Consider the following 22,519-nt stretch of genomic DNA (forward strand, 5'->3'; position numbering starts at 1 on the left):
TCCCATCCCCAAAGGGACATACCTCCCAGTGACCACAAAAGCTAGGGGTGGGGTTGGGACACCGCTCAGCTGCTCTGGCCTTCAGGGCAGCTTTAGCCAATTAAGGACCACCCCATGGCCAGAAGAAAGACAGACCAGCCATTTCCTTTTGGACATTTTGCTTTATGCTTTCAGACAATCAAGGCTCACCCCTATAGCCATGGCCCAGCTGCCACCTGGGAGGTACACAAAGGGTGGTGGCCACCCAAAAGTGGCCTCAGCATAGGCTCCCCCTGCCCTCTGCCCCCTCAGTACGGCTGTGTTCACAGGATACTTGCACCCATACACGGGACAGAGGAAGGACTCGGGGAGGCCTCAGTGAGGCTCACCTGCCTCCAGTGTGCACAAAGCTTTGGTTCGAGGTGGTGCATCTGACTGTTTTAAGGGCAAACAGTTATAGTCAAATGGTTATTCACAACTGCAGACGGGGCAGGACAGAAGCAAGTGTGTAATTATAGCAACTCGATTTGCGGACTCTCTTTTACAAAGGTCGGCACAGGCGCCAACCTCAGTCACGGTGGGTGGCAGGGCATAGAGAATACTGTCTCCTGTAAAAACACCACCCACAGGGGAGGTGTCAAGCACTGTGCCATGAGCACACGGTGCCCTGAACAGATGCCAGGGGCGGGGAGCCAACGGCTCACAACCAACTTGGACTGCTGGGACTCAGTGGGAACAAATCTACCCCACACCTGTCCATAGGGGCCACCTAGTCACCTGGCTGCACCAGACGGCTGATCTCAAAACCCAGTGCCGCCCCAACATGCTCGCACCAGCTCTGGACAGGAGCACCAGCATGTGAACACACTGCACTGAGGGTCCTCGTTTCCTCTCAAATCCACGAGCTAAAATGCATTAACTGTTCACATCTGCTACGTGATTCCAAATCTATCTTCTACTCTCACTGTAAAAGTTTCTTTCCGAACGCTAAAATATCATAAAAGCTTTAAAAATTGATGGGTGGACAGACTTGACTGTGCAAAAATTTAGTAAAAACTTGCCAGAGGCCAGCGAAGGTGAGGGGCCTCAGTGTCTAAGAAGGCATGTTTTGGGGGCATTAAGACTTACTCAGAAGAATGGACTGCACCCCCCAGCCCAGGCAGGGGCAGCAAGCTGGGCAGGGACAGGTGCCTTCATCCACGTCACGGGCAATGCATTTCAAGGCAAAGAATGATCACCTTGGTGGTTTGCCTACAGCCTCTGAAAAATAGTTCTGATACTAAGTTGTGTTTATTTTAAACCAAAGAGGTCTGAAATACTCCTTCCTAACTATAACTTTTTCGGAGAAAAAAGGAAAACCCAGGAGGCGGGGAAGGGGATGGGGTGCCAGCGTGCATCTTCTGGCCAGGTCCCTACGGTGCCCGTGGGAGCACCAGGCGCAGGGCTTTCTCATTTCATGTCATCCAACTATCATTTCTTGTCAGCGCCTGTTACATACTAAAATTCATGAAAACCTTCATAACACCAGTCTGCAGCATGTCCACACAAGCAGAGGTCCACGGCGACCTCCCACCTTTCTGTGTCCACCTGTGTGGCAGGCTGAGTCGATGCTTTAACATGGCCACCCAGACCTGTGGGTGGCCCCCAAGGAAGAGCTGCGTGGACCTGGCTGTCAGACACGCAGTGGCAGGGGACCGTGGACTGGAGACCCGGGGCTGCAGAGTGAGGGCAGGTCTCCCCCGCAGCAGAGCTGGCAGCCCCTGAGCCCGGACCACCAGCCATCACACGTCCACAGTGCACAGGGGCTCGCCACCAGGCTGCGCAGATGCCACAATGGACATCTTGGGCTTCTTCCGCGTCTCCTCCTGGAAGAACAGCCAAGGTCAGGGATGTAGGCGACATGGGAACCTGCAGCCCAACCTCGGTGAAAGGCCGGTGGCGGGGCTGCAGAATGTGTGCGATCGCAAAGCACCACGTGCTGGCACTTCTGTGGGCATCAAGACGCATGCCCGGGAGTGGAGGGTCAAGGAGGTCACAGCCACCAGGGGTTTGAAGCTGCCCCGACAAGCCCTACAGGGACCCCACATCAGTGCACAGGAGGCCAGGGCCACCAGCTCTCCAGCACTGCCACAGCCTGAGAGCATGCGGACAGGCCTCACCCTCTCCTCCGCCAGCCTCCGCATCTCCTCCTGCAGTTTGCTCAGGATGTGCAGGTTGGGCTTGTTCTTCCGGGCAAACTGCTGCAGCTCGATCACACTCTTGTCCGACGTCTCCTGGGGAGCAGAGCCCGCTCGCAGGACCGTCTGGGGTCACCCCTCCCTTGACCCGCCTGGATGGCTGCCTGCCAGCTGTTCCCCACTTCTGCCACTGCCTCCTGCGCAGGGTGCTCCCCCGGCCCCCTTGGCCTCTGACATAGCCACTGAGCAGGCACTCGACATGCCCAGAGCCCTCAGGCAGGAGCAACCAGGACACAGCCTCAGCCGGGGGGACAGCACACTGCAGGACAGAACTTGCCCCGGCACTGCGGCCCCTGGGAGCCTGTGGGGCCCAGACGCTGAGCTCCCTGCAGGCCCGTCCAGGGTGAAGAAGCCATATCTGAAGATGCCTGCTGGCCATGGGTGCCACACTCCCCTGCCTCTGGATGGACCCCTTGCCCGCCAGCTCCAGGGGGCTCCCACCACGGGCCCAAGCAGGCTTTCTCCCCTCACTCACAGCCCAGCACAATGCACAGAAGTAGAGCACAGACCCGAAGGCAGAGGCTCAGCAACACAGGGCCAAGCACCTCGGGGCCCAGTGTCCCCTCCCCTCACCCACCCTGTCAGGCCGAGAGCAAGGAGCTCTTCACAGACGGCCTGGGGGTCACCATCCACAGTCCCCACCCTCCACACCCACCACTCACAGGGGTGCTGGTGACCCAGACCGTTTCTGTAAACGTCAGGGAAAAAGTCAACATAAACCTCGCTTCCCTGTACTTCTCTCCACCCCAAACACAAAAACCTAAGGGTACTGGCTAAAATCTTGAGATCTTGGCCCAAAGAGCAGATACAAAACAGATGACACACATGGGCTGTTGAAAGTTGGTGGCCAGGGAGAGCTGTCTGTGTGTGGTCTGCTCGCTCTCCCTCTAGCCCTGGCCTGCACCCCATCCCCTCCCCATGCAGCCAGAGCCCAACTCTGCCCCCGGCCCCCTGTGCCAGAAGGGGACCCCATTACCTGTTTGACCATCTTGCTGCTTTCACGGCCATACATGCGCAGCAAGGACCCCCAGTTCTTGACGTGTGGGTGCAGCAGCTGAAGGATCTTCTGAGAAGCTAACTGTTTCCCAACTCGCTTATTCTTGCCTGAGAGGAAATGTAGAGAGAGGGAGTCACAGATACCAGCCATCCACAAGGCCACCTCGTCCAGACAGGGGTGCTCCCGACGGGAGGGGGCAGAAGGCGCAGCCGCTGCACTGGGCACAGCACCTCAGCCCGGCCCATCCTGCAGAACAGCCCATCAGAAGCTCGGGGAGGCCAGGACACACCCAAGGCCATAGCTTATGAGGCCTCCCGGCCCCCAGCCCACATCTGCCGACACAGAGGACGCACCTGCAGGGCAGACACAGGGGTGGGGGAGCATCCAGAGGGCATCCTGTGCTGGGGACGTTTCTAGATGGAGAGAAGGTGGGGCCAGGGTGCAGAACAGGCCTGGAGAGCAGCAAGGGCCTCTGGCTCAGATGGGGGATCTATCCTATGCCCTGCCCACTTGCTCAGGGCTGGCCTCAGCAAGGAATGGTGTCTGCAGGGCACAGGGCACACCCAGGGCCTGCTTGGTCATGACCTTCTCACTTACCCAGTGCTGGTCTGTGTTTACAGTAGTTACACAAAGTTTCTTTGCAAGTAAGGTTATAACCAAACACCAGATTAGGTGAAGAGCACAGTTGGTGCCCAGCAACAGCAGAGGGCCCTGCGGGGGGCTCTGCTGCTGTCTTAGGAGGCTCCTGCTCCCTTTACAGGGACCGAGGGCTGGACAGGGGCAGTGGTGGCAGCCGCTGGGGAGCAACACAGCCCAGCCAAAATGACCAGCCCGGGGACTGGACACCCACAGCTGCACTCAGGTCAGCTGTGACTCAGATGTGGACATGGGATGCTGTGGGCACAACCATGGGCAGTCAGCATACAACTGAGGCTCGGCTGATGCCAGGGCAGTGGTCCTCGGGATCACTGAAAGCCTGTGTGTGGGTGTATTGGGGGAGGGGTGTGTGTCTTACACCAGCCGCGCACTGTGTGCTTGCCACACGCCATGACATATTCACTCTTCTGGTTTTTACCAGGAACCACTTCAAACTTGATGGAGGTGTCCCCCATCCCATGGTTTCTGTAGGAGAAAACAGACAGTAGGTGACATCAAATGACGGGGAGGAAATGGCTGCTTCCAGAAAGCCCTCCAAGGGCCCATCAAGACAGAACCAACCCTTCTCCCCAAACCGCTGCTCCAAGGAGGGACTCTCCCACCACACGCCATCCAGCCCCTTGGGTGGAAGGGTGCTGGGCACCCAAGAGAGGCCCCCATGCCCGATGGCCAGGGAAGCGCCCCCCCCACTTACCTTTTAAGGCACTCATGGAGGATCTGGTAGGGAGATAGCAGTCCAGCCTTGCTGGTCAGCTCGTAGACTCGCGAGTCCTCGATACTGATGTGGTTAAAATACTACAAAATGAAGCAGCCGGTCATAGTGCTGGCCACTCCCGTGGCCCCGTGAAGCGGCTCCCGTGCTGCCGCCTCCCCTGGGGCCTCCTGCCCCCACCACTACCTCTCGGAGACATTGCATCCCACATCCCACACCTCCCCACCCAGATGCCCGAGACACAAACGAGGAATGGCAAGGGCCGGGCTGCCTGCCGCTGGCCTGGGGAGCCCATCCTGAATCAGAGGCTGATCAGACGACCGGTCAGAAGTCTAAAGACACACAACCTTCGGAAAAAAGCTTGAAAACCATCATAAGTGAGGTTATAGAAGAGAGAAAGTGACCAGACACGGCAGAACAGAAACGTGACCAAGGTTCTTAAGAGGCGACGCCCAACTGGTTCAGGGAAGAAAAAGGAAGCTGGTGACAGAGGCATTGCCAGCCCAGAGGCGGCTCTGACCCCATGGCCCCCGGCTCCCACTCAGGAGTGTGGGCCCCCTCCCGGGTTGGCCATAACGGAGATCCACATGCTCCTTTGAGGTCTCTCAGAGAGGTCCCTTCCCAGACTGTCCAGCTTCTAGGGCCCCTCGGCTTGTAGCAGCATCAACCACAGCCCTGCCCTCTTCATATAAAAGCCTTGGAACCTGCTGCTCTGGCAGAGAGGGGGCTTCCTCCCCACCCAGCATCAGGAGGAGGCCCTGGTTCCAGCAAGCAGGAAATCATCCCCCTCTAAGCACAACCCTGCCCCCCCAGCACCTCAATGGGTCCGCCAGCCAGAGGCACCCCGAGCCCCTTAGTCGGTGTCTGCAGAGGCATCGCTGTGTGAGCCAGGCTGCTCAGACCCCTGGCCACGATGGATGAACCCAACCCCCAGCACCACCCCTCCCCGGGCACTGGGGGAGGCAGAGGACAAGGCTGGAAGTCCAACCTCCGACTACATGATGGTTCCCCTGGCAACCAACCCCCATCCTTGGGGCTTCCAAAATTCACCTCCTGAACATGAACTCAGGCGTAGTTGAAGGGGTTAGAATAGAACGTTCCCTTCACTTTTATCAACTGGAACTATTTCAGGAACTGGAGACAAAAACCAAACGTTAATTTATTTACTACGTTAGAAGGTCCCACCAGGAACCAAGGACAAAGACCAAACGTGTATTTTATATCACAATATCACAAACACATACACACCTAACAGCCCCAAAATACATGGAACAAAACCTGACAAGTGAAGGGAGCAATAAACAATTCAACAGTAACAGCTAGGGACTCAACACCAGTCCAGACAGAAGACCCACCAAGAACGAGAACAGCAAACCCCACACCAGCTCAACCCACAGACGCCTGTTCACTCCACTCAGAAACACACAATGCACATCCTCTCAGGCGGTCACAACACAAGCCTCAATAAACTTAGAAGGACTGACTGAAATCACAAAAACTATGTTTTTGAACCACAATGGAATTAAGTTAGAAATCAATAACCAAAGGAAATTTGGGAGATTCACAAATATATGAAAAGTAAATGCTCCTAAAATAACTGCTAGTTTAAAGAAAAAAATTACAAGAGAAATCAGGAAAATACCTTGAGACAAATGACAAAAGAAACACAACATATATTAAAGCAAAATTATGGGATGCAAAATAGTACACAGAAGAAAATTTATAGCTGTAAACTCCATATTTAAAAAGAAGACCCCAAATCAATACCTTAATCTTAAGACACTAGAAAAAGAAGAACAAACTAAACCCAAGGCTGGCAGAAAAAAAGAATAATAAAGGCAAGAGCAGAAATAAATAGAGAATAAAAAACCAATAGGAAAAAAATCAACAAAACCAGAAGTTGGATATTTGAAAAGACGAACAACATCGACAAACCTTCAGTCAGACCGACCAAGAGAAAGGAAAGACTCAAACTGCTAAAAATCAGGAATAAGGGACTTCCCTGGTGGCGCAGTGGTTAAGAATCCACCTGCTAATGCAGGAGACACGGGTTCGAGCCCTGGTCCGGGGAGATCCCACATGCCGCGGAGCAACTAAGCCCATGAGCCACAACTACTGAGCCCGCGTGCCACAACTACTGAAGCCCACGTGCCTAGAGCCCATGCTCTGCAACAAGAGAAGCCACCACAATGAGAAACTTGCACACCCCAATGAAGAGCAGCCCCTGCTGGCTGCAACTAGAGAAAGCCTGCGTGCAGCAATGAAGACACAATGCAGCCAAAAATAAAAATAAATAAAATAAATTTATTTTAAAAAAGTTTAAACAAAAGGATCATAACGGAATACTATGAATGTGTATTTGCCAATAAATTAGATAACCTAGATCAAGTGGGAAAACTCCTAGAGAGACACAAAATCCCAAAAGTGGCTCAAGAAGGAGTAGAAAATCTGAAGATGTATTAACAAGCAAAAAGATTGAATCAGTAAATAAATAACTTCAAAACCAAGCAAAGTCTAGGCTTGGACTGTTTCACTGGTGAATTCTACCAAGTGTTTAAAAAATTAATACCGGGACTTCCCAGGTGGTCCAGTGGTTAAGTATCTTTCTTCCAATGCAGGGGACGTGTGTTTGATCCCTGGTCAGGGAACTAAGATCCCACATGCCGCGGAGCAACTAAGACTGTGTGCTGAAACCTCAGAGCCTGCACGCCACAACTAGAGAAGCCTGTGTGCTGCAACGAAGACCCAGTGCAGCCAATAAATAAATAAATAAATAAATGAAGGAATAAATATTGTGCTTGCATGGTATATCTTTTTATTTTTGGCTGTGTTGGGTCTTTGTTGCTGCGTGCGGGCTTTCTCTAGTTGTGGCAAGCGGGGGCTACTCTTCATTGCAGTGTGCGGGCTTCTCATTGAGGTGGCTTCTCTTGTGGTGGAGCACGGGCTCTAGGCTCACAGGCTTCAGTAGTTGTGGCACACAGGCTCAGTAGTTGTGGCGCAGGGCTTAGTTGCTCCACAGTATGTGGGATCTTCCTGGACCAGGGCTCGAACCCATGTCCCCTGCATTGGCAGGCGGATTCTTAACCACTGTACCACCAAAGAAGCGTGTGGTTTATCTTTAAAAAAAAAAATTAAGGGCTTCCCTGGTGGCGCAGTGGTTGGGAGTCCGCCTGCCGATGCAGGGGACACGGGTTCGTGCCCCGGTCCGGGAGGGTCCCGCATGCCACGGGGCGGCTGGGCCCATGAGCCGTGGCCGCTGGGCCTGTGCGTCTGGAGCCTGTGCTCCGCAATGGGAGAGGCCACAACAGTGAGAGGCCCGCGTACCGTAAAGAAAAAAAAAAAATTAATACAAATCCTTTGCAATGAAAGAGGAAGCAACACTTTCCAACTCATTCTATGAGGCAAGTATTACCCTGATACCAACACCAAAGACATCACGAGAAAAGAAAATACAGAACAGTACCCCTTATAAGTACAGCTGCAAAAATCTTTAACAAATACCAGTGAGCCAAACCTATCAACGCATAAAAATGATTATACACCACGACTGAGTGGGATTTATCCCAGGAATGCAAGGTGTGTTTACCATTCAAAAGTCAATGAAACACCCCCCCACATCAGTAAAGTCAAAGACAAAAACCACGAGATCATCTCAACAGAAACAGAAAAAACAAAATCCAACACCCATTCTTAACAAAAACTGTCAACAAACCAGGAGTGGAAGAAACGTCCTCAATCTGATAATACTCACTAGCTCACACAGCACGTGAAGTGGAAGAGGCCAGTCGCAAAGGAACATACATCGTATGATTCCACTGACAGAAGACATCAGAATTGGCAAATCCAGGGACAGAAAGTAAATGAGTGGCTGCTGGGGGTTGAGGGGCTGGGAACGGGGAGAATGGGGGTGGCTGCTAATGGGGACAAAGTTTTTTTTTGGAGTGATGAAAATATTCTGAATGTACAAAAATCCACTGTACTGTGTAGTTTAAAAGGGAAAAATTTATGGTGTTATAAAAAAGAATGCATTCTTCAGAGTGAGAAGCGCTTGCTACAAATAACCATAGGACCATATTTACCCAAAAAACTTTACAAATAGTTTTAAATGGTTCTTAACATAAAGAACAATCTAGGTTTTGCAGCCTCTGCCTCAAAGGCTCACTCCACTTTGGATCTGCTGTCAGCGGAGCATGGCTTCCTTCCGAAACATTTACCCGCAGCTTCTCACGACCCTCGGCAAGACACAAGGACAGAATTCTCTAACAAGAACATTTCCTCTGCTTGCAAAGACAAGCAGGTCTCCTCTTTGATGAAATACAAGAGACGGAGCACCTGGCACCTGAGCGATTAAACCCAAGCACAGTCTGACACCAGGGTGGGCTCACAACCCTCACCTCCAGCTCCTCGCTGTCTTTGGGCTTCTCCTCAGAGGTCTGTTTAACAAAGTCTGGGATGAGGATTTCCAGCGTGGCCCGGGCTGTGGAAAGAGGAACACTGAGGGTGAGGGTGGGGTCCCCACGGCCGAGGGAGCCTGGGCCCCGGGGACAGAGCCCCAAGGGCCTGCACGTGAGGCACAGGCAAAGGGTGTGGTGGGGAGCAGCAGCTGGGCCAAAAGGACACTCTGGGGAGGCGCCTGCAGGCCCGAGCGCAGGGGTGGCGAGAAGCCGAGTGCAGGCACCCCATGAACAGGGGTGCAAAACGAAGAGCACGTGGGGAGGAGCATGGGGTGGGGGTGGGAGGCGAGGCGCCAGCGCCATGAGGATGGCCCCACCCACCATGGGACCCTCACAGGCTTCTGCTCCGAGACCCCAGGAACACCCCACTTGTGAAGCAGAAGAGCCTTTGGAGAGAATCTCTCTAAAATTGACAGGAGACCTCCTGGGGACCGGGCAGAGCTTGTGAACCCAGCACAGCTTCACACAGGGTCAGCCAGACAGTAAGGTGGGGTCCCATCACCGTCGGCATTCACCACCAGAAGAGAGCAAGGCCCAGGGGCACTCTGAGCCCCGGAGCACAGACACTCCACCAACCCGAGACTCGGTGAGACTGCGATAAACGCTCCGCACTCTGTAAGAGGCAGAGCTGCTCTGAAGACAACGCGGCGATGGGGGTGCCAGGGCCCGGGGTGCATCCATCACGTGCCTGCGATGTGGTCCACTCCCCAGAAGAGGCCAAATAACCCTGGTGCTGGGGCTAAGCGGCTTCTGGAAAAGCACGCCAACAACAAGGAGTGCCAGGAATATAGCCAGCAGCAGGACACGGGCAGGAGGAGCATCAGACTTCCACCAAAAACCACCAGCTTTCCCAAGGGCCTGCTTGGCTGTGTTCCAGGAGTGGCAGTCCCAAGTCTGGAGCTGGAAGGACTTGGAAAAATGGTCCTCATGGACATCAAAACCACCTGAGGAAGATGCCACCTGTTCTCCTTCTCAGCACAACCCTGCCTTGCTGGGTTTAAACAGACGGTGCCCTGGGCTCAGGCAGCACAGAACAACCAGCATCTGTGAGCGCTGGGGACAGGGCGGGAGGCGCTGGCCCAGCCATCTGAATGGAAAAGGGCCTCTACTTTCATTTCTCACATTTTACTTTTTCTATTTGAATCTTTTCCAGTGAGTACATAATTTAAAAAGATCCAAGTAGATGATTACACAAATAAAACAGACTTGCCCCATCCACAGCCTTCCCTAGCCATTGGTGGGCCAACACGGGTCTCTGACACCAAGTAGGCACATTACCAGCTTTATTCTTCGCGAGTTTTTTGCTGCTTGCCGTTCCAGATCCATAGGTCACACCATCGATGGTCACCGAGGCACCAAAAGGCTCACTTGGGTTCTCTTAAAATTAAAATTACCATTTTAAAACACACTTGCCAAGACATTAAAAGCATACGTGCACACACACAATGTGCTCGCGCTGACAGACAAGACGAGGTGGGGGTAGGGCTGCTGCTGGAAGGCAGAGGCCTGTGGGGGGGTCCCTGAGGCACTGGGGTGGGGCTGAGGGACAGTCAGCAGGCAGAGAGCATGGCCAGGAAGTCGAGGGGGACAGGGACCAACGTCTGAGAAAGATGGACGGAGGAGTGCAAGGGGTGGCATGCAGACATTGTGAGCCAGAGAAGCAGGAAGACAATAGCGGACGCTGAGCTTCTGGTTTTCACTAAGGAGTGATGCGGGTGGCCAGAGGACAGCTTGTGGCCATTGCAGGGCTGCAGCCCCTCCACCCTCGGAGGTGCAGTGGGAAGGGGGTGCGGGGAGGTGACCATCTGATCCCCCTCGACCTCCCCTCTCGTTCCTACCCAGCAGAGGGGAATGACAGTCAGCTCCCACCTCCCCAGCAGTGACCCCAGTGACGTGCTTGATGCTTTAGGAGTGAGATGGGGAAGGTCACACTCACCACATTCAAAGAAGTTGTACACAGGGCGGACCTTGAGGACGCGCTGCATGTACTCGTGCAGGATGCAGACCTCCGACTTCCCATTGGGGTTGATGACAAACTCTGTGACAAGAGGGGCCGTCTCAGCAACAGCGGGGACTGCAGTGACCACACCCCAGCCCGCGGGGAGAGGACCTCTGCGCCGCAGGGCAGACACAGGCCGATGCAGCACCCTTGGAGCACACATCCCAGGAACATCAGACCTGTGAGTCCCGTTCACCTTTCTTCGTGGGCGCGTCCTGCACAGACAGAGTGATGAGCTTCTGATTGGCCGGCAGGATGGGCCTCTCTGACTCAGCCTGTTTTCGCTTCATTTCTCGGTTGAACTGCCGACGCTCAGCCCATGTCCTGAACTTCTTCACGGTAACTTGCTCGAAGTCAAAGCGCTTCTCCAGGTAGTTCCGAAACTCCTCGAGGTCTATACGGGATTCACCAGAGACCCAAGTCACGGGTGGAGGTCACGCCCTCCACCCGGTGAGCAGGACAGGTCCCAGCCACACGATACCCCCTTCCCCTTTCCTCTCCAAGGGCGAGGGAAGTAAAGAATCACGTCCCTTCATTCTGCCAGCTCAAATTACCCTGCCAGGTCCCCTAGGGACAAATTTCTGGCATGTCCTTTAGTTTATTTAGAACAAGAATAAGAATACAAAAATAAAAAAACAAAAACGAATCTAAAAAAAAAAAAGCCAACCGCAACCAGCCTTTGGGACCTTTCTCCCCATATGGAAACAGGTGCTGGACGGCCAGCAGCAGCCGAGGCACCACGTGCCCACCATGGCCGCCCCCACGCCCTGCAGCAAGTAGGCAGCTCAGGGCCATGGCACTTGTTCCACCTCTCCCCCAGGACCCCAGGGCTTCCCATCAGTCTTGCTGGCGCCCTGCCTGCACCCCTCCTCCCACCAGGCAGATGCCTGAGATTCCACGTGAGCTACAGAACAACGTGCTTGCACACTTAGTGACAAACCAAAACCACATAGTTCTTTACACATGAGTGCAGAGAAGCGAGTCTGGAAACAAGAGCCATGAGGTCAGAGGTGGGAGGCAGTTGTTTTCAGAAAAACAGGAGCACACTCAGGTGTGTCCTGCATGTGCGGAAGGACGGTGTGAAGAGGCAGACCGCCAAGTTAGAGTCTTACAGGGAGGGCTCCCTTCCAGCTGTGTCCCGAGAACAGCCCACCCGCTGACAGAGCTAGCTGGGACGGGGAGCCAGACACCACTGTCCCCCTCCTCAGCAGCAGCCCCAGCCCCTCACATGCAGGAGTTCCCAGACAGGCCGGGCAGTAGCAGAGTGAGAGACCCCAAAAACACATGGGGGCTAAGACAGCCTGCCACCATGGAAGAGATGCAGGAGGGACAGGGAGGAACGCCCCACACCTGAGAGCAACTGAGGGTCTGAGAAGGGGGTGGCATCCACACCACGTGGTGGAGACGCCCACTCTGCGCACTGGTACACCAGGACTCCATGCGAGCATGTTCCATTTTCATGAAAAGCAAGACTTGAGGAAAGATCGCGAACATGACCAGAGAAAAAGGCCACTGCAGGGCAGCACCAGTGTGCGGGTCGGGAGCAAGAGGTCAGCAGGCAGAATCTCCTAAGCTCAGGGAGACGGCCTCTCCAGCCATGCGGGAGTGGACAGGCAAGCACGGACAGGTCCCTTCCTCCTCAGGGACCAAGTTCACTCTGGAAACTTACCAACTGATTCATCTTTGCACACTTCCACCTTGGCCTTCACTTGCCCCAGGGCCCCGGGGGCGGCCTCGGCCGCCAGTGGATCCTTCTCATCTGGGGGCCCCAAGTCAGCCCCCAAGGAGTCGGGCTCTTCCAGGGGGAGCTCCAGCTCTGCAGATCGGCTCAGGGGCTTGGCGGGAGACACCTCCCCACAGGGGGCGAGCTCGCTGTTTTGCTCCCTTTCCTCATTGTCTTTCATTTTCTTGTAATGCAGACAGGGGATGCTACTCAGAGGAGGGTCATGTTTCTGTGGACAGTGAAATTGCAACACAGATTACAAGGATGGCCCCAAACATCTGAACGTCCGGTGCCTTTCACCTGCCTGTCTGGCTGCAATGCAACGTGGGCAGACATGCATGCTCCTCCTGCAACTTACGAGACTAAATTCATGACTGATGTGTCCCCTACCCGTATGCTTCCCGTTCCCAAGAAGTATGGCCTGGACCAGGTGACCACCCGAGACTCTCGGTGCAGGTACACGGGGACTCCGGAGTTATGGAACGTCATGATCCACCCGTCCGGCAGTGGTTCCGTAGGTGGACGGCCACGACCTGCACAGAAGACAAGAACACCCTGCAATCACTTAAAGACGCTTGTAACTGAGTAAGAACTGTCAGGACGTTTCCAAAGTTACAACCCGTGTCAGAAACAACAGCAAGGTGGACCCAACGTTACAGAGAACCTCTAAAATGTAGGAGGGGGGAACACCCCGCCCTCCACTAGAGAAAGTCCCACCCAGCCCCACCTGCAAAACTCTGCTCTCCCTCTGCTGCTGTGCCTGTCCCTCTGGGTGTGACCCACAGGCTCCAAGTCCCTCCGTGCAGCAGGAAGCTGTCCACCCTGCTCACTGCTATACTCCCCAGCCTAACGGCACAGGCAGGCCTCGGAGCCTAGAGCAGGGTTCTGCAAGACACAGGGCCTCGCCACAGCTCTGCCTCCACGGCTGGCAAGCACCGTGGACACTGACTCCCCGCCCGCCTCCCACAGGTGTGGCCAGAGGCACCGCAGGGCCTGGGTAGGCTTTGCTAGTAACTGCACATCTGTGGATCACTGCTCCCTGTGACCAGGTGACAAGCCTGTGCTGTTCGAGCTGCTACTGACAGCCCTGGCTGCTGAAAAAAGCACATGGCAAAGACTTAAGTAAAACTTACTTTTCTTACAGGTATTGGGAACAAGTTAAAAATTCAGAAATGGAAGTGAAAAACCAAGTGAAATCTAAAAAGACACATACAAGATGAAAACAGCACCAGCTATTCTCACAGAAAAGGGAATGACACCCTTGTGCCAGGTCTGACACCCACACGTGGCCAACACCAGCAGACACCTGTGTCAGGACGGCCCTGGGAGGGAATGTGAGGTTGGACACGCACAGACCCCGTCAGGCACCCCCATGCCCACCGCGGGCTGGGCTGGGAGCTGTCTGCAACCAGCTATGGGCTAAGTAAGGAGAAGGAGGCACTCACACAGCTCAAGCTGAGCACATCATGGGACAAGGCATGTCTGCGATAGTGAGCTGTCACAGAGTTGGCCCAGCTGCCCGGAGAGCTCGCGTGCATCTCATAGTCTGTTACTGTTCCTGTTGCGGCCCACTTGGCAGACGCGCGGCCCAGCACTGCCAACATGTCCGCTCCGCAGCCAGGAGACTGTACGTCGGCCACCCTCGGTTTCCTCCCATCACGCTGGCCACCTGCGCTGGTGCTCAGCAGAAGATGTAACCTGTGTGCCTGAGTCCTGTGTCCCTCCAGCCCCTTTCCACCACCCACCTGACACCTCCACCTAGACACTGAGAGGTGCCTCCAGGCCAAGACAGAAACAGACACGGAGACCCCTCAGACCTCTCCGCATCAGCAGGGGGGCTGCACGGGCCAGCTCTGGGCATCCCCTGACCGCTCCCCACCACGTCTCCGACCCCTCCACCTCTACTCAAAGTGCAGGAGTCACACGTGCACCGCGAGCCGTGCTTTCAGACCAGACTGTGGAACGAGTCCTGCTTGCTTCCAGTGGCTCCCCCGACACTTGGCACAGAATCTAGAACCCGGACTGCAACCATCACCAGCCACCATGCCGAGCAACCGCCTCTGGGCCCAGCATCCATAACCCTGGATGCCCCCTCCCCAGGGATCTGCCCAACCCCCTCAGAAGGCCTCTCCCCACCACGCCGCACAAGCCCAGCTGCTCTGGTTTCCACAGCACCTGCACCACCTGCAGCTGGGCCATCATGCATCTGGGTGTGTCCTCACATCTTGTCTGTTTCCTATCACCAGACAGGGCCCTCCTGGCCTCAGACACACACCTGCTGCCTGACACCGAGGGCTCTCATGCCCATACATGCAAAGCCCCGTGAACACTCGCTACTTCCTGGCCCGACTTACTTTTGAGCACTGTTTTAATCTTGGTCATCATTGGCTGCACACTTGTCTCTCCGTCTGATGGGTGGTCGCTGTCTCCTCCATATTTCTCCTCCATCCGCCTCTTTTTGGGAGCACAGAGGCCCTCTTCCAGCAGAGCATCAACATCGTTGTCAAAATCATCCTGCAAAATATGCTGTTCAGACACCACAGCCCCCCGGTGCCCTCCAGGCAAGTGTCACAGTGTCACTGACAACGACACAGAAAGGAGGCGCTCTCGGGGGCCTAGGTGTGCCTCTATGTTGCGTGATCATCTGAAAAACAAATGGAATGAAACCGCCAGCTGAAGCACACGCTCAGGCAGGTGTGCGTGCCACCAGGGAGCGTGGCCAGCAGCTCCTTCCAACTCAGTTGGGACAAGGGTACGAGGCAGACCTGTCAGCCAAACTTTTCATTAGCAAAGTTTGAAAACCTGGACTCCTGATGGCTTTCTCTTTTCACATTTACGTTTCCACCTCCTGTGGGTGTTCTTTCCTCTGCAACATCAGCTTTACAGAGATGCTGCGATTCCCAAACACCTCTCTTTGGGTTTTGCTAAGAGTGCTCCAAAGGAGGGGACACCGACATACCTCGTAGGAGAACTTCAAGGCCTCTTCGTCCACTCTGTCTCTCTGCACGATCGCTTTAGCCGTGAGCCCGCCTGCTCCTTCTTCATCTAGCTCCAAATTGTCAGTAAAATCTTCTAACTCATCCAGCACTGCGTACTCCACTCTCTTTTCCTGATCCAGCTCATTCTCCTCATCCTTCTTATCCGCACTCTCACCCCCTACGCCTACCCCGTTACCAACACTCCCGCCAAAGGGACAAGCATGCACGTCTCCACTGACAGGGCTAAGGGCCAGACCGCACTCTGCCCGCGCGTCGCGCTCCGCTCCCGTGTACAGCACCTTCCTGTCCTTACTCCTGCAGCTCTCGGTAAAGCTCACGCTAATCTTTACATCCTTAAGCAACTTAAGGTCAGGGGAGAACTTCCGGACCGCAGGTGCGTGCCGGGCGGTGCGCGGGCTGTGGCCACTACAGTTCGGGTCTACGAGGAGGCGGGCCTTAGAGAAGGATCCTTTGGAGAGAAGAGAAGCTCCGTAGAAGTTGAGCGGGTCCTCAGCAGGGGGTTCGGCCTGTCCATCACCACCAGAGCCAACGTCCATTACCTCTGCATCACTGGACGTTTGCAGGGGAGGTGGTGGAGACTGTCCACGGGGCAGCGCTCGGAGGGGGCAAGCTTGGTTCTCCATCACCGCTCCTCCTGCGGGCTCACGCGGGAGAGGAGAGGGGCTCTCACATGTCTCCATAGTAAAAGTGGTTAAGACTATTTTAAAAGACCAGAGTTTTAAAAAACCTTACATAAATCTATACAGCTAACATGCACAAGTCCGTCGAGACCCGGGTGCCGTCCTGCCCGCGCTGCACACGCTGGCGGCTTAGTCAAGCTGGCCACATTGCTCTTTTCATTAATGTAGACAGCTTTTAGAACCACTGCCTCAATTATTGGAAATCACAATGCACTCAGCTTAAATGACTGACGACTAAGCGAGTCTGTCCTCAAGCCGGAGGGGCACCCGTCTTCCTCCACCTGCAAAGAGACGTAAAGGCGTCGTCACAACGCAACAGAGCCCTCCGCGTCCTGGTACCAAGAGCCCAGTGCTATTGACAGAGCAGTGAAAATTTAAAAGAATGCTGCCCAAAAAGAGAACCTTCTATGCTTCAAAACAATCGAACTTTACTTTTTTCTTCAGAACCTAAATTGTACCTTAAGTCCCAAATTAAATACTTTATTAATTGTCCACGGTAATTCCAACTTGAGAAACACAAAAACCATATTATGTTTAGGCTCAAAAAGGATTAAAAAAAAAAATCCTCCACTAAACTTCACCGCAGCACCCCCTAACTCAGTTTTTACAAGGCAAGCCAGCATGCAATGCAAGGCTGCCCTTTCCAGAACACACAGAAGGTGTGCGGCTTCCCTCCAGCACCAGAGCGACATGGATCCACTCACCTGCGAGGGCCGGGTCAGTCAGAGGGCAAGCGGGAGACCCTCGGCTCAACTCTGCGGCACTAGGGCCAGGGGTTCTGTCACCCGGGACCCTGGGGCACGTGGATGGGGACAGTGATGCAGCGGGCTGGGGGAGCCAGAGGTGGCGTGGTTCTGTTCCCGGGAGAGGTAGGGGTGGTGACCGCAGGGAAGGGAGCCCAGCCAGGGTGGGTCGGGGGAGCCGCAGGAGACAGCTGGAGCCAAGGCACGGGGAGTCCTGGGAGCCGCCCGGAGCCTGGCTCCATCCTGGGGGGCAACAAGAAGCCACCGGGAGTGAAGGGACCCTCAGGCCACAATTCAGTCCCTACTTGAGAAGGAAGGCCAACAGCTGCGCCAGGTATGGTGCCCGTGCCCTCGAGAACAGCAGAGACAGAGTTGACCGCACTGCTGAGTGGGCAGAGGTGGAGAGCTGGGACAAGGGGGCCCTGACGACCAACGAGGCCTCTCCCCGGAGGGACAGTCAAGCAGCGCCTGCAGAGGAGGGCGCCCCGAGCCTCTGGGCAGACCTGGCCAACGGGGCTGAGGCCGCCAGGACACATCAGCCAGGCGGTCACCCAAACCGCAGGAGAGGCCGCCCAGAGAGGGAATGCAGACCGAGAAGAGGGCTGAGGACGCAACTCTGGAGAAGCACAACGGAAGGGAAGACACAAGGTTGAGAAGGCAGGGCAGGGGGCCATCCAAACACAGGGGCCTGCAGGAGGGAGGGCACCCACCAGAGCAGAAGCACGTGCAGAAACGCACGCATGTGCTCACATGTACACCCCCACACCGTGCAGACACACGCACAAACATGCCATATGCACGCGGATGCAGACACATGTGCGTGCCCACGCCCACTCGGGGCAGCTTGCTGGTTGCAGACAGAACAGTAAACAGCAGACACCACATGTTTAAGAAGTTTACAGTGAAGGGACAGAGCGTGGTGGTTGAACTTTGAAGGGGACATAACATAAAAACCAGAGACTTGTTTAGATTTGATTAATTCATCCAACAACTACCCAAAGACTACCTACTCTGATGGGGGCACTACCATGAACTACAGGGCAACAACCACTGACTGTCAATCTATTTCCTAGATTCTAAGATGTCTTCACATTTCTGATTTCAGCGGGAATTTAACATAATACCTCCCACACAGGTATGTCTGTCAAAGGTGCTAAGGACCAAGGAAACATAGCACACAAATGATGACAGACTCAGAACCGCAGTGATCGCTGAGGAGGCTGTAGCCAGACACACACGAGGAACACTGAGTGGAGTAGGGCCAGTCTCCTGGCACCAAGAAAGATCATTTCAGAGAAGGACAGAAGGTCAGCATACCCAGTGCTACAGAACACAGATGTGACCAGGACCAAACCCCTTGGCACCAGGCAGGTCTGCAGAGACCCTAGCAAGAGCCAACTCGTGATTCTGGGGCTAAAAAGGCTAACATGAAGAGATGTGAGGAGACGGGGGGCACTGAAGACACACTCGGCACAGGACGGGGACACCTGCTACCACGTTCAAAGGCTAAGAGCAGCATGAAGCCAGGATGAGAATGATAAAAACTGAAGAATGGAAGCCTTGAAGAGCTGCACAGAGTGGAGTCTCCAAGAAGCCGTGGAAAGTGTGGTCCTTGGAGCTCAGGGAAGCTGCCCAGCCCCAGGGGCAGCAGCTCATGCTGAGGGCTCCACAGCAGGCCATCCTAAGCAAGCTCCTTACCATCCCTGTTGCCTGTCGGTACCTATCAATACCTTCCAGGTGGCACACACATACCATTTTAGATGCTGAGGGCATGAGACAGACAAAACCCCTGGCCACAGAGCTCACGTTTTAGCAGAGAGACTGACAAGTAACAACTAAGAAAAACTGAGAACCGTTCAAGAAAAAACAAAGCAAGGAGTTGGGGAAGGGGAGGCAGCTTCAAAACGGGTGGGCAGCAAAGGCCTCACAGCCAACGTCCACCTGAAGGTAGAGGAGTGGGCCGGGTGGATAGCTGGGGTGGGAGGAGGGGACATTTCAGGCAACAGCGAGAAGAGCAAAGGCCTCCGGGTAGGAGCGTGGGGTGGCAGGTGACAGCAGTATGCCCAGTGGGGAGAGAGGAGGCCAGATCAATGAGGGCGAGGGAAAGCAGGACTCTGGCTCTTATCTTGAGAGATGGGCCACTGGACAGGAGGGTCCAAGCGGTGAGGTCACATGATCCAAGGTCAGCAGTGGCAACCAACCCTCAGGCAAGCCCTGTTCTAAGCACTTTAGGTACTGTCACTCACCAGCTCTCACACAGCACTGTGAGAAAAAGTTAAGGATAGAGAAATGAAGCAACTTGCTCGAGGTCACACAGCTAGAAAGTGGTGGAGCGGCTTTACCACCCAGGTAAGCTGGCTCCAGTCTGTACTGCCTCGGGATTACAGTCTTGCAGTTTAAAAGAAACACTGTAGGTCCAGAAAAACCCCAGGTGGGTAGACAGTAGGAGGAGCAAGGGTGAGAGCAAAGAAAAGAATAAAGAGGCTCACCGGGAGCTTGGACCAGCATGTCACGCTGGAGGTGGTGAGAAACTGTCCTGAGGGTTGCAATGGAGGCCTAGGAGTGACTCCATACTCAAGGACAGAGATGTCACGTGCAGAGGTGGTGAAGGCAGCATGGGGAGTGTTTGGGGTGAGTGAAGATCACAGTTTAGGTTTACACATGGCTACTTGGCATCAAAGTAACGCGGGGGGATGTGGAAGAGGCAGCCACAGGCATAAGGCTGCAGCTCAGAAGGGAGGCGAGGGCTGGAGATGGAGATGCAGATGTCAAGGAGAGACGGCATTAAAGCCAGGAGACTGGACGAGATCACCAAGGAGTAGAGGGCAGCTCCAACCTGAAGCCGAGACTGGGCAAACCAGCCAGACTCACTTTCGTACCCCCAAGGTCACGGTTAGATTATAAAACCCCTGGGAAGTGCCCTGCACAGTGGCTGGCCACAAAAGGCTCAAAGGGTGGCTCTCCTGCCATCGGCCTCACTACTGCTTCAGCTGACTGCACACACGGATGCAAACCTTGCTTGCCAAGTGGACCATAAGCCAGCAGCAGACTTGCAGCAGGCTCCCCTGGATCCCGACACAGGGTAAAACCGAGACGCTTGGACAGTGCCCTTCACTGGAGTCCGCTTGCTGGCTGGCATGGAGGTGCCGTCTGTGATGGTCCAGCGCTGTGGCTGCTGCCTTTCGCTCAAGCCTCTCGGCGCTGCAGCCTCCCGCCCAACCCAGCAGCAGTATGACCTCATCCCGTCCTTTTGTCATCCTCCATCGGCCTCACAACCCGCACTTACAGGCGGCACTGCCGACTGGCCATTCACTCCCTCTGGTGGGTGACCGCCTGTAGCAGGGTTTGGCCCACTCTACCGCCGCCAGGAAACAGGATCCCCGCCTAGCGGTTGGCCTGGCACAGTCCCCAGCCCCAGAATGGACTGTCGTGCACCGGGTAACAAGGTACATGCAAGCATGCAAACGACAAATCAAGTTCCTACCCTGAGCAACCCAAGTCCATCGGACGACACCTGACAGGTACCTCTGTCAACAGGTTGCCACCTTCCACTTATTTCTATCATGGTCATTGTTACGACAAAACCACATCCTGATCACCTACGTGACACTCAGTCCGTGAGCATTTGGTGAAGACGGGCGACTTCTCAGATTTCCCAAACTGTGTTACACCCGGCAGGGTCCTGGGCGAGCACCGCCCCTGTTGGTACCTTTCCCGCCTGAAAGCCATCTACGGCTTCGGGCACGCGGGACGAGGGGCCTCCTCACACCCCGGTGTCTGCCCAGGCGGAAAGCGACCGGCGCGGCGCCCCCCGGCCCGGGGCCCGCCACCGCCCCCGGCCCAGCCCAGACCCCGGCCCCCGCGGGCCCCCCGCCCGCGCTCCGAGGCCCGTGGCCATGATGCTTCACAAAGGCCGGGACTCGGAGAGGCCAGGCCCGCCCGCGCCCCCCCGCCCGCTCGACCCCGGCCCGCGGCCTCGGCCCGGGAGGGAGGGAGGGGAAGGGCGCGCCTCACGCAGGCCGCAGCGCCGCCCGCCCGCCCGCTCGGCCGCGGGGCGCCCCTCGCGCCCCGCACCTACCTCCGGCGCCCGCGGCCGGCGCGAGCTGCCCGCAGCCGAACTGCAGCGGAGATCCCTACTGCCCGGCCGCCGCCGCCGCCGCCGCCCTCCAGAAGGGCCGCGCGGGCGCTCTCCAGTCGGCGGGACCCGCCTGCCGCGCGGGGCGAGCGGAGGGCGGACCTTGGCGCGCGCGGCCAATCCTGCGCGCGGCCGCCCCGCATTGGGGGAACCGCAGAGCGGGCTGCAGAGGCAGCCAATCGGCGGCGCGCGGCGCTCCCGGCCACGGCGCGCGGCCCAATGGCGCGGCCACGTGGGCGGGACCAGGCGCTGAGGCCGCGGCCGCGCTAACGGTCGCCGCCGGGGCGGGGCTCGCGGCGCGGAGGACGGCGGCCGCGAGGGGCGCCGGGAACGGGGAGCGCGGGTGACGCCGGGAACGGGGAAGCGCGGAGGACGCCGGGAGTAGAGGGTGCCTCTCCTGTGTGCACGGTGAGGACGAGACCGTACACATAGAGACATCACCCGTTTTCCATTTAAAAGCATTAAACGTAACCACTAGGGGAAAAAAGACAAGTGTGCGCAAGTGTCTGGCACTTTTCCATTTGCTGATCCTGCGCGAGGAACCTTGACAAAGGTGCTGAGCCGTGGAGCAGGGACCGCTCTTGCTGAGGCGGGAATTCCCAGGAACGCCGGGAACACGCTCTCCCGTCTGCAGCCGGCACGGTGGCTGCTGCAGACAAAAGCCAGGGGTGCTAGACAGAGGGCAAAGAATGAGAAACAGACGGGGGTTGTCAGTTTGGCAGAGTTGCAGAGTTCCCACCCGCCCCAGACTCACTAACGGCAAAGTGAATACAGTGATTTTTCAAGAAATAACCTGGGAGACCCCTTCACCAGGTGACCTAAGGTGCACACGACCAACATCAGAGGATGCACTTGAAAGTCGTGTGTTGCTTTGTGTGTTAATGATGCCTCGATTAAAAATGAGAAAAGCACCAGTAAAGGGACGTATGGACGGCTTCCTGAGAGGGACATATATCCACATTAAAGCCTCAAAGGCAAAACCTGAATGTAATCGTGAAGAAAGATCCAGCAAACCCATAGGAGGGCCCTTCTACCCAAAAAACGGGCCAGTGCTTTTCAGAAAGTGTCAGGATTGTTCAAGTCAAAGACAGACTGAGGAGCTGTCTTGGACTGAAGGAGAGACAACTAAGTGGGATGAGGGGTCTGAACTCAGACAAGGGTTATTAGCAGGACAGTTGGTAAAATTCAGAAAAGGTCGATGCTA

The 22,519-nt window shown here is 55.6% G+C and overlaps 1 protein-coding gene across 4 annotated transcripts; it reads right to left on the minus strand.

The window, feature by feature from the left end:
* Positions 1–141: 141 nt before the first annotated feature.
* Positions 142–21,430, minus strand: DGCR8 (DGCR8 microprocessor complex subunit). Of its 4 annotated transcripts, XM_049698228.1 has the most exons (15): positions 21,259–21,428; positions 16,490–16,718; positions 15,718–16,391; positions 15,113–15,272; positions 13,149–13,291; positions 12,705–12,987; positions 11,232–11,429; positions 10,973–11,074; positions 10,315–10,413; positions 8,977–9,059; positions 4,565–4,665; positions 4,229–4,335; positions 3,193–3,320; positions 2,139–2,252; positions 142–1,844 (listed from the first exon to the last, which is right to left on the minus strand). In XM_049698228.1, exons 3-15 carry the CDS (start codon positions 16,378–16,380, stop codon positions 1,761–1,763), a joined length of 2,265 nt encoding a protein of 754 aa, XP_049554185.1. In that variant the 5' UTR covers positions 16,381–16,391; positions 16,490–16,718; positions 21,259–21,428; the 3' UTR covers positions 142–1,760. The 4 variants fall into 4 exon arrangements, with proteins under 4 accessions (XP_049554185.1, XP_049554184.1, XP_049554186.1 ...); XM_049698227.1 differs by having other exon boundaries at positions 15,718–16,718; XM_049698229.1 differs by lacking the exon at positions 10,315–10,413 and having other exon boundaries at positions 15,718–16,718; positions 21,259–21,430.
* Between the last annotated feature and the right edge of the window lie 1,089 nt (positions 21,431–22,519).

The sequence above is a fragment of the Orcinus orca genome, chromosome 15 (assembly GCF_937001465.1).
Source record: "Orcinus orca chromosome 15, mOrcOrc1.1, whole genome shotgun sequence".
NCBI classification, from domain to species: domain Eukaryota; kingdom Metazoa; phylum Chordata; class Mammalia; order Artiodactyla; family Delphinidae; genus Orcinus; species Orcinus orca.